Source organism: Natator depressus, chromosome 25, assembly GCF_965152275.1.
Source record: "Natator depressus isolate rNatDep1 chromosome 25, rNatDep2.hap1, whole genome shotgun sequence".
NCBI lineage: Eukaryota > Metazoa > Chordata > Testudines > Cheloniidae > Natator > Natator depressus.
Window position 1 is genome coordinate 11,133,677 of NC_134258.1, and position 12,366 is coordinate 11,146,042.

Consider the following 12,366-nt stretch of genomic DNA (forward strand, 5'->3'; position numbering starts at 1 on the left):
ATTCCATTATAAAAGTCTATTTTAGGGAGTTCTTAACCTGGTTATAAAAAATTCACTCCTCATTGAAACTTAATATCAATTTAAAGGTCTCAATTCCAAACCCAATTTATTTAGTAATACACTGTTGCTACTTGTAAGATACAGTTACAGAATGCAAGCCCACTAATTGAATTTATTTTCATTTTTAATGCTTCTGTATCCCCAAACTGTTTGAACCAATGGGGAAAATCCTCCAGTTTCTAACTACCTAGGTTGCTTCTGAATCCGTATCTGAGAAATATGTTAAAAAAAAAAAATCAAACACAAGGGGAATTTTAGCAGGACTGACAGCAATACAAAGATACTTATACAACAGGGAGTGCTCGCTCCACTAGGTCTATCTAGCCTAAGGATTTCCAGAGCTGCGCTGTGATATCATGAACAATGCACAAGAGAATGTTCTGGCATCTTAAGTTGCTGCAAAAGTTGCAAATTTTGTTTAAAACAAAACAGCCATGTTAATTGCAGATCACTTTTAAAAAAGAAGGGGACCATGTTTTGCCATTTGGCAAAAGGACAGAAGTGCCTTGGGGATGATTTTAAAAAAGGTCGAAGGCCTCATTCCTTCAAACACTTGCAAACACGCATCCACACTGGTGCACACTCTCCCACCCCCATTGACTACTGTGACTAGTTCCATTGATTTCAATGAGACTAGTCACAGCAGTAAAGTTATACAAATACATGTTTGCAGGATCAGGACCCAAGAAACTATTATAAACAAGGAAAAATAGAAAGTGACTGTTTTTTTCAATAAAAAATTATTTAGCACATTATTATCATTGTGTACAGTATATTTGAACACAGACGACCTTCTTGGAGAGAGAAAAATTGTTTGTTTTCATTTATCTTGAAAAGCAGAAGAGGCTGTCAGGAAAGCAAGGTCATGAGGGCTGCTGGTTTTCACAGAAAAGAACTGCATGGAAAAATTACCTGCACAAAGCATTTTCAGCTTGAAAACCATTTTAAAAAATACACAGAGAGAGAGGCAGGGAAAGTTTCTCTGATGAAGTGAGCTGTAGCTCACAAAAGCTTATGCTCAAATAAGTTCGTTAGTCTCTAAGGTGCCACAAGTCCTCCTTTTCTTTTTGCGGATACAGACTAACACTGCTGCTACTCTGAAACCTGTGCAGAATGTGTTAAACTCAACAGAAGATAACACATACAGTAAAGGTTTTAAAAGGGGAAAAAAACCTGGGTGTGTCTCCCAAAGAACCTTCAGCTGCAGGGCTGGGGGTCAGGGAGAGGCTCTGTAAATCAGGCAGGGCTCCCTGCTAGCTTGTACAAAAGAGGCTGAATCATGCTGGAATTTAGCCCATTTTCAGTTGGGTGGCTGTTTTTTGTTTTTGGTGGAAGGAAGGTGAGGCAAGTCCTTTTTCCATTGTTTCCAAGGGAATGGATTTTTTTTTTAAATGCATCATGTTCGCTCCAAAGAAAAATTGTATATTGCCAGATGGTATATTTACTAAATGCACTAATTTTCTCTGTCAAAAGGAAAAGACATGATAAAAAAAGAATTTTTAAAAATTAACTGAGTAACTTTATTACCTGAGCAACACCCTTACCAGTGCACACAGGACTGAACAAATGAGTAGCTGAGTAACCTAGGACACTTCAAAATCAGACGTCCTTTTATGTTGTCCACAATCAAGCGCTGTAGGAAGAAATCTGGTAAAATATTGCTCAATCTGAAAATCTGTTTATCTGATATATTTACGGGAAATCTGAAGAGGTGTGCATGACATTAAATAATAAGTTTCAGTTACATTTCATTCATTCTTTCTGTCTTTTATAAACCACATCACGACCATACGAAAGATGGCTTGCACAAGCAATAGTTCCTTGATGTTGAGTGCCTATTTTTGTTCAAAATAAGTGGGATATCTGCATATGGTATAAATTGATTTGTAATTTTAATAGTTGTCAGTAGATTGGGTTTATTTTTTATAATTAATCAGTGGATTTAGTGCTAATTAAATTTCACTTGCTAATTTGTTGCTTCCACATCTTTCCATATTGTGAAATGGGGATGATAATCCTTTCTTTCCCCCCATCCCTTGGATATGTCTATGCTAAAAGCACTACAGTGGCACAGCCGCAGAGTTGGAGTCTAGACACTACAGAGATAGAAGGGGTTTTTCTGTCACTGTAATAAATCCACCACCCTAGAGAGGTGGAAGTTGGAAGAATTCTTCCATCAACGTAGCTGTATCGACAGTGGGGGTCAGGTTGACCTAACTACATTGCATAGGGCGTGAAATTTTTCACAGCTCTGAGTGAAGTAACCTAGATTGACCTACATTTTAGATGTAGATCAGGCCTTTGTCATGTTAGATTGTAAACTCTCTGGAGCACAGTCTGTGCTTCTTATTTTTAGCACCTAGCATAACAGGATTTGATTTTGGTTGAGGCCATTAGGCACTATTTAATACAAATAAGTATGAAAAGGTAAGAACTTACCTTTTCCCCACCTCAAGAGCAGCAATCAACACGGTGATCCATGTGTGAGGAAAAGTGATGGTATGTTCCAACACTTTCACAACTTTTTTTTACCTTTCTTTCAATCTGGCAGCAGTAAAGCCTTAGCCTAAGAAATGCACTTATGGTATAACTGATCAAGTTGCCTGAAGCTACATGGAATCAGCAGCCTGAAGGATTTGCCTCCAAATCTATGCTAGTCTATTATTTTTATATATCTATATCTATATATCTTCTGTCATTACAGATCCACCAGTGGTAACAATGATGGGATGGCTACTGTAGACAGGGTTTAGGTGTTTCTACCACTGTGTCACCTGCACTCTTTTACCGAGGTGCTTCCATTTTGCTACCACCAATGAAGCTACGCTGGTGGAAGTGCAAAGGTGGGACGTTTTAAAGAAAAATTTCTATGGTGGGCCCAGGAAGAGAAGGAAACATGTCATACTAAAGATCCTGTCTACATGGCGATCAGAAACATGTAAGTTACAACAACCTTTCAAACACAGTTGTAACCAGTGCAGCTCTGATCCCAGGGTGGATGGAGCATTTCATTCAGTGCTGCAAAAGGGGTTTTCAGTGAGCTCTCAGCCTTTATTGAAGGATGTGGCAGTGGTTAAGAGATGGGATTATTACAAATAAGAACAATGAAAGTGAATTGCTGCTAGAATTCCAGATGAACAGACCTTATCCATTTTAAGCAGAAAATTATCATTGTGTCTAAGGAAGCGTACTGCTGTACAGCAAAACAAGCTAGAGAAAGGAAAACCAAATAACTATGGTGCACCATAAACAGGTTAGTAAGGGGGAAGAGGAGTTATTATTATTTGAATTACAGTAAGCACTAGAGGACCTGATTAGAGTCCCCTTTGAGCTGCATAGGGACAAAGTAAAAATACAATGCCTGTCCTAGAAATCTTACAGTGGGACTCCATTTGGGAACAAGCAGCTATCTGCATGAATCTCTCTGAAGGAGTGGGGCCTAAATACACACAGCATGACTGAAAGACAGCTACCTCTGGAGCGGAAAGCATCAACTAATTCAGGGGTTCACAAACTTCATTGCACCGCAACCCCCTTCTGACAAAAAAATAAATTACTAAACGACCCCAGGAGGGGAACCGAGCCTTAGCCCATCCGAGCCCCGCTGCCCCGGGCAGGGGGGCCTAAGCCAGAGCCTGATCCCTACCGATCGAAGCGGGGGCACCAAAGGCGAAGCCCAATGGCTTCAGCCCCAGATGTGGGACCTGTAATCTGAGCCCCACCACCCAGGACTGAAGCCCTTGGCCTTCAGCCCTGCACGGTGAGGTTTGGGATTCAGCTTTAGCCCCAGCTCCCAGCAAGTCTAACACCAGCCCGGGTGACCCCACTAAAAGAGGGTTGTGACCCACTTTGGGGTCCTGACCCACAGTCTGAGAACCACTGAACTAATCCATGCAACCCATGATGGATGGATGGGTGGGTGGGGGTAACAATAGGGGAGATTTTGGTCAAGAAAGCTGGTGCGATCCTGACTCTTATGAAGAGAATCCTAATGTCTGGACAGAGCAGATAGAGTTCTTTATCTCTTTCATTAAATATTATTGTGCTCTCACAGACACACAGAATAATTTTCTCCCCAAACCACCAACTCCAGTTAAAATAAGGTTGATTTTATTATATCATTTTTAAAAAGTAAAACAATTTGATGTATTCGTAAATGTTAATGAACTGCATTTTAAAAAAAATCCCCAAATGACAAAATGTGCTAAATATTTAAGTAGTTACAACGTACTTTTATAACAAGCACATGTTCCTTCTAGCTTCCTGTCCACACTCAGGCTGCCTGTCCAGGGAGTGAGGCCTTTTGGGGCTTCCTTGCCCACATTCACTATGGCTGCTTAGCGCGGTCTTTGGACTGTTTCCCCATATTTAAGATGGCCACCCACTGCATGCGTACCCATATTTAATATGACAACCCAACAGGCGCGTTGGAGATCTTGCCCATACTCAAGATGGCTGCCCAGCGTGATTATTCCGTTCTTTGACCCTATTAAAGATGGCTACTCAGTGGGGCCATTGGGCTTCCTACCCGCTCTCAAAATGGCTTCCCTTCACAATGCCGGCCGTTCATCCAATCTCGCCGCGCACCCACTCTTCATCCCGCCCCCTGCCTCCCTTGCAGCCAATAGACTTCGCAGCAGCCGCCCCCGGCCCCGCCCCCTGAGGCGAGTGATCCCCGCCTGTGTCGTCAGGCCGACAACGGCGGCAGCCAATGGGGTGTTGGCGCGGGTGAGGCGGGCCGGACGGCGCCGCCATTTTGTGAGTCTATAACACGGAGCCGTTGGGTTCGTTCCTGCTATTCCGGCGCCTCCACTCCGTTCCCTGCGGGTCTCCTCTCTGTGCAATGGACGGGTGAGTCCCCGCTGGGCCGGGCCCTGCTACGGGCGGAGACAGGAGGGGAGTTGTTTGAGCCCTCACTGGGCCGTGAGAGAACTCAGGACCTCCTAAGGGGGCTCGGGCGTTACCTGCGGGGGCGGCGGCGAGCGTGTGGGGGGAGGGTTACCTGAGAGGGGTCCGTTGTGGCCCGGGGGGAGTGCCCGGCTGGATCCCCTCCGTCGCCGCCGCCGCCTCCTACTTCCGCCCCGGGCCCCTGTGTCGCCGTGTGGGGCCGCAGTAAGGGGGTGGGGCGGTCCCCCCCCGCTGCCTCCGCTCCGAAAGTGAGGCGAGGCCGGGGGGAGCGCGCGGGGCCTCGTGCGGCCGCTCCGGCGTTCGGAGCCGCGCGCGCTCGGAACTTCCCTGCTCTCTTCCCCCCCCCCCCCCGGGTGTCTCCAGCCGCCTCGTGCTCAGCTGCCCGGGCGTTAACTCCCCCCCTCCCCTCCAACTCCCAGTGCGTCCGAAGACACAGGCACATGATACTGGCTTCCCCGTCTGCGCGTGGCTGGGCCCTGCCCTGGTCCGCGCACCTGGGGGCGGGCACGCGCGCTCACCCCTTGTGGAACCCCCTTTCCGTGCCCCTCGGGAAGGCTCTTCTCTCCCCCCTTCCCCAAAAGAATCCAGACTCCCCCGTGCGGTCGCGGAGTGGGAGGAGGGTTGCCATGTTTCCTGTAAATTGCCTGGGTGTGGGCCGTAGCGTCTGCTTGGGGAGGTGCCTGGGAAGCGCTGCAACATGCACCCACTCACCTTAGGAGTAGCAATCGCTCAAGATTGTGCCGGGCGGGGACTCTCGCAGGCGGCAAGATTGTGGCTTTGGGCGCACCCAGAGCTGCCTCAGTCATGGGTTGCGCTGCCATTGTCCTGGCCTTTCACAAACGCGTTTTGAAGTGTAATTTGGCGTATACACGCTCACGCTAGGCTTTGAGGAGCTTGAATGCCTTCGGGCATAGTTAGGGAATTTAGTGGAAGTATGGTTCCCCTTGCCCTGCTACCTGGGCATCTCAGTCAAGAATTTTAACATTCATAAACCAGTCGGAGAACACTTCAGTCTCTCTGGTCACTCGATTTCTGACCTAAAAGTGGCTATTCTTCAACAGAAAAACTTCAAAAACAGACTCCAACGAGAGACTGCTGAATTGGAATTAATTTGCAAATTGGATACAATTAACTTAGGCTTGAATAGAGACTGGGAGTGGTTGAGTCATTACACAAAGTAAAACTATTTTCCCTTGTTTATCCCTCTCCCCTCCCCCCCCTTCCTCAGACGTTCTTGTTAACTGCTGGAAATGGCCCACCTTGATCATCACTACAAAAGGTTCTCCCCCCCCCCCCGTAATAGCTCATCTTAAGTGATCACTCTCCTTACAGTGTGCATGATAAACACTCATTTTTTCATGTTCTGTGTGTATATAAATCTCCTCACTGTATTTTCCACTGAATGCATCCGATGAAGTGAGCTGTAGCTCACGAAAGCTCATGCTCAAATAAATTGGTTAGTCGCTAAGGTGCCACAAGTCCTCCTTTTCTTTTTGCGAATACAGACTAACACGGCTGCTACTCTGAAACCTGTCAGGTTAAGCTGTAACAACACAACAAGCCTTGTGGTAGTGTTTCCTTGCCCTTCTGTTGTTTAACTATCAACCTTTTCCCAGATAAAACTTGCCTTGCTAATGATGTGGCTCCTGTAGTTTTGCTGGATTCAACTTTTGAATGCCAAGTAATGTTGCTTCTCTCTAGTGACCACCCCATCTATTTTAGAGGCACTTCAAAATGTGGTGCTTATTGAAGACATGACTTAACAGAAATGAGGCCTTATTTACCTTGTCTGGAAGAGTAACTACAGCAGTGTGCTGACTTTTAAAGAGAAGAATGCTGTCAGTCAACCCAAAATATTTGGCACTTCCAAAGAGACAGTATTTATGTATCCCAAAACCTTAAATTAGAGAGCCTAAATTAATGACTGGTTTCGTAAAAAGTTTCATTCACAGCAATGTATATGAAAGGCATCACAGTCTGGTTCCTTATATGAAGACTACGTTCGTTTGCTCAGGAACTTCAGTTCAGCTTGTTACACTTTTAACAGATAACTGCTCAACATGTTGAGTTGGGATAAAACTTTTTCTATACCTTTAATAATTTACAGCTGTAACTAATTTGAAAAAATGCTATTGTTTTTGTGAGTATTCTTTCTACTAATCAGGGTACGTTGTAGCAAAACTAGCTTGGTTATCTAAACTAAAATATTTATGTAGACAGTTGTAGCTTTTCATCCTGTAGTGGAAGTGGCAGTATGAGCTGAAGCCTAAAATTTTAATTATTCCATGTTGGTTAAAGATCCCAGGACATGGTTCACTTTCCTTTCAGAGCCTAGCTGCTGTTTGCTGGGTTCGTGATGAGATGTGGGGAGTTTGTTTCTTCTGGAAATTGTTCCACTTCTGCATAGCTAACTGTCCATGACCTTTCATCAGTATTTCTCATGCTTACAATCCTGCTTAGTTGCATTCTTTTTCTTAAATTGTTTTTGGTATAAATTGTCTTGTTAAACATGCAAGGGAGATTGATATGGCAAAGATTGCATATTAGAAAATGGCCCAAAAGAATGTCATCCCAGATCACTACTTTCAGTTTTCTGTCCATCATTCCAAAGGAAATGTTAATCTTTCTATGTGAAATTAAATTTTGCTGGAATTGGTGGCCTGTACTGTTAAAAACTAGGAGAAAACTTGGTAACTTAGGCTTGGTTGCCAGGATCAGTGAAACTTGCTTCAGAAATGGCTGTTTAAGCATATATTCAAACTGAAAATTGACTTCTTCTTTTTTAAAAAAAAATTGTCTAAAAGCTGTTATGTTGTGTGTATCATGTGACCTTAGTTATCAGATTTACAAAAATGTTCCAGAACGGAACAGTTTTTGGCAAATAAAAAAGCTGTTCTTGCTGGATAATTTTAAATACCATTCCCTGTAAAGGCTACTTTATGTAAAACATTTCCTGTGTGTGAGGCCCTCAAGAGGAACAGGAAGCAAAAGAAATTGCTCAAGGATAACTTTGAGAGGTTTGGAAACTTTAGATGCTCCTCACTATTTTTCTGCCTCTCTGGGCGGTTTTTCTTTGATTCAGGTGTGCAAGAAGCACTCTGAATGAATGGCAGAAATGGTATTTTTTTAAACTGAAGAAATACCAGTATGTTAAATAATTTCGGAGTGGTTACGTGCACAGCATTCAGTTGGATTTTCCACTGATGTACAGATGGGTTTAATTACTCCACTTTAAAGCTCTCCCCCTCAAGATAAAATAAAACCTATCTGTCTTCAGTGGTGACTCTGAACACCAGTGGGATTGTAAAATCCTGCAGTCTCATACAGAGCTTTTTTTTTAATAGCAGTCTGAGCTAGAGAAACCATAGTGTAGTTTCCTGGCATCAGCCATTGGAGTAGATTGTGACTCCAGCTTTAAATTGTTGGGTTATGGTGACATGGCAGGCTGGTTCTGAGGAAGAAGTATGAGAAGTTGAGCTGGCTTATGCTAGTACAGGGGATTGTTTAAATTGGTGGAACCTGAATGATTTTGTAATAAGTGTGAACAGTGTCAGTTACCTGAAAAATTACTAACATGCAAGGGAAAATGTAGCAAATGTAGGTTGTGGTAGAATTAAATCCCTTTGAGTGGTAAAATGTTTCTTAATGCAATTATGGTTAGTTTTTTCATATTGCTGTGCAGGACTTAGTAGAACCCAACTTTTAGCTGTTTTCTGTGATTCAGTAGTAGGTTATTGCAGACCTATTGGCTTGTGTCTGCAGGATCCTCTATCATTCCAAGTATTTGTACAATGTACCCTGTACTGGGGAAGGCTGACAAAGAATTCAAGGTTCATGGCATGGTGTGTACCCTGAAGGGCTGCAGCAGTGGTTCCCAAACTAGGGGTGCCGCTTGTTTAGGGAAAGCCCCTAGAGGGCCAGGCTGGTTTGTTTACCTGCTGTGTCTGCAGGTTCGGCGGATGGCAGCTCCCAATGGCCGCGGTTTACTGCTCCAGGCCAATGGGGGCCGCAGGAAGCGTTGGCCAGTACGTCCCTCAGCCCAGGCTGCTTTCTGCAGCTCCCAGTGGCCGAGAATGGCAAACCGCGACCACTGGGAGCTGCTGTCGGCTGAACCTGCAGACACAGCAGCTAAACAAACCAGCCCAGCCCACCAGGGGCTTTCACTGAACAAGCGACAGCCCTAGTTTGGGAACCATGGGGCTACAGAGTCAGTGGACGTGTGCCACCCACCTTTACATCACTACTTTACCATATTTTGGACTTCCTACAGCTCAGTACCTTAGTTACTCTACAGCAGCGGTTCTCAAACTGTGTCGGGATCCCAAAGTGCGTCACTACCCCATTTTAATGGGGTCTCCAAGGCTGGTGTTAGATTTGCTGGGGCCCAAGCCCCAGGGTTTCAGCCCTGTATGGCGGGGCTCAGGTTACAGGCCCTGCAGTGCAGGGCTTGGGCTTTGGTCCCCCTTCCGGGGGTCGTGTAATAATTTTTGTTGTCAGAAGGGGGTCGCGGTGCAATGAAGTTTGAAAAGCCCTGTGCTAGAGAACCTCAAACATACTGAAAGAACTTATGCCCTGATGCATGAAGTTTAATGTTCCTTACAAAATTTAAGCTGTCTACACTGCCACTTTCAGTGCTAAAACTTTAGTCGTGCTGGCATGCCGTAATGTGGGCAGTGTAGACATAGCCTCAGTTATCACACTCAATATTCTTGATATCCATATAACCCTGGGAAATCACCTTTGTTGGTTTTTGTTTGCTGGGTGGAAGTTATTGTAGGAAATGTATCCTGTTTTGGGTGTATGTGGGGGTCACCAAGGTTTTGTTTTCACTAAGCACTTTTAACTGTCGTCCTGCTATTAGACTAATAATTGCAGTCACCAGTGGAGCTGCACTATGGTGGAAGTGCTACTGTAAACCATGCACAGGCTGTTTTATTCAGGTTTAGATGAGGCAGTGGTATAAAAGCCTGTCTAGTCTGTGCAAGCAGTTCCACTGTTGCTTACATCATTGGTATTGCACCATTCTTGGGCGAATTCCGGAAGCATTACTAACCCATCCTTGTAGAGGTAGCCCCCTGAGGGTCGGGTCAGCTCCCTTGAATTATTCTGCTGAATATTCGTGCCAGCTTGATAGTCTAAGTATAAAGTTTTGTTTTAAGAATGCTCTAGATATGGATTGTATGGACTATATAGGTTAATACTAGTGACTGTAGGAGATTAATTTTGACACTTCACTCTTGCTGTGACTTGGCTCTTGGTCGTATGCTGTTTCTTACGTTCCTGTGAAGAATACTGGCTTTGGTACCTGCATACTCCTTTCTGTGGTTCACTGGCAAAAAGGTGAAAGTTCCACTGTTAGAAATAAACACTTCGGGGTGTTGGGTCTTCACCGCAACTTCAATTTTTTTTTCTTGTATGAACTGTCTTTGGCTCACTTGTGAAGATGGGTGCATTTTGACTAGCTTTTTTCTTACTGCTGGATATTTGTGGCAAACCTATGTAACTTAATCCTTTTCTTTCTTTTTTCCACAGCATTGTCCAAGATATAACAGTTGGTACAAAGGTAGGCACTTCTTGCTTTTTCTCTTTTTGCACTTGCTCAGTATTTGACCTAGTTTAGTGTTAGTTGTAAACTTATCTAAGTTAACTCTTCAATTTTAAAGGGTCTGTTTCTTATACTACATCTCAATTGTTTTTAACCAAAGGCTTATTTAATTTTCATATGTATTTACTACTCAAATCAAGGCCTTGTTTTTACTCTGCTGTTGGAGGGCAGAAAGACACTTGTAATTATCAGATGAGATGTTTAAAAACAGAAAACACAAATGTTGGTGTTCAGACAAACTTGTGTTGTATCCATATAATGGGTAATACATCTTGAAAGAGAAACTGGCAGTTCATTGGATTGAGAACGCTCAACTTACTTCGTGTTTTTGTGGCTCTCCTGTTCAGTTGGATGTTGCAATAATCTTTTTACTGCTAAAATAAAAAGCATTTTACCCATTGATTCTTATCTCTTGGGAGTACAGTAAATGACCTTTACCCTGCTAGTGTCTGGTTTTGAAAGTGCAGCCCTAACCCTGAGACTCAAAGTGCTGACAGGAGGAGCCTCCTTATCAATGGAGTATGGTGATAGGCTGCTGCTCAAGGAGGAAACTTTGTTCCTGAGAACTGCTAAACTGGAATGTTCAGGATAAACTAGAACTCCTCATCTTAGTTCATTGCCAGAATCTTAATTGTTTAAAGAGTTAAATTGGAAGGATTCATCAGATGTGGCAAATGTGAAAAGTTGAACTGTCGGTGAAATGATTCAATTTGGGACAGGACTAAGAATTTAAACTGAGCTAAAGATTCATGGTGAGACAGGTAGCTTATGTTACTTCATTTTCTATTTTATATATTGCCTTAAGCACAGGGCCATTTTTGCTACATAAAATCTAAAAGCACTACAGGGAAGCTATTAAAGCGTAGTGTCTTTCATATTCAAAGAACAGAACTAAACACTAGTAATGCCATACCTGTGGGCAAGTCTGTTAAAGTTCTGTGTGATTCCACTGAGCAGCAGACAGGTGGAGAAGAGATCGGTTTAACATCTATACGGGAGAGGTTACTACTTGTGCTACAGTATTTAAAACTTTATTATTAAAAAGTATGAAAATGGCAGTGTCTGGTTTCTGCTGTGACCAAATTTATCCTGGCTTTCAGTCTATCTGCTACAGAGAGGCGTTCACATTTTGAATAGGTTGCCATGCTGCTTTATGGGCAAGGGAGGAAAAAACTGAGTTTTGACATTAACAAGATAGGTTTATAATTAGATGAATAGAATCTTATAGGTTAGACTTCCTGGAATCAGTCAATTACCTTACCCCTGGAGGATCTTTCCATGTAGTAGAACTTTTAGTGATGTCACCGTAATTCTACTGTAGTGCTAAAATGTATTTAAGATGCTCCAGCCAAAGGAAGCTCTCTAGTTATGCAAGGGAAAGCCTTTGCCCAGAAGGGTTGTGAAATGTTAATTTTTGATCTTCAAGCTCCAGTGATGGCAAGAACTTCAGGATGTGTTGTTACATTTTGGGCATGCAGTTCTTATCTGTTGCATGATTTTAATTCCTTAAGGAGGGGGGAGGGTATGGTTTGTCATCTAAATGGGGATTGGAAGAAGTCACACGTCAGCACTTCCACTTCTAGCACAAGACAGAACTACTGTCGCTTTTATGCTGCAAGTGCCAGGGGGCATGAGAGATGGATGAGAACAAGAGGAAAATGTATACACCAGAAATAATACCTCTTGTCAGTCAGGCACCCCACTTTTAGAAAGCCAGTTCAGGTTTTAGAAGATGACAGGAGCAGAGGAGAGGATTGAATCACATGAACTAGGGTAAGAAGTTGTCTGCTCAT

General features: G+C 43.5%; 1 protein-coding gene across 2 annotated transcripts in view; it reads left to right on the plus strand.

The window, feature by feature from the left end:
• The first annotated feature begins 4,784 nt into the window (after window positions 1–4,784).
• The window catches only part of PTBP1 (polypyrimidine tract binding protein 1), a 53,684-nt gene continuing 46,102 nt past the window's right edge, over window positions 4,785–12,366 (plus strand). The window contains exons 1-2 of one of the 2 annotated variants that reach the window (XM_074939789.1): window positions 4,785–4,911; window positions 10,501–10,531. In XM_074939789.1, the coding sequence (XP_074795890.1) occupies window positions 4,904–4,911; window positions 10,501–10,531 (39 nt within the window). In that variant the 5' untranslated portion in view covers window positions 4,785–4,903. The remainder of the gene's footprint in view (window positions 4,912–10,500; window positions 10,532–12,366) is intronic. The other variant, XM_074939790.1, reaches the window with a different exon arrangement.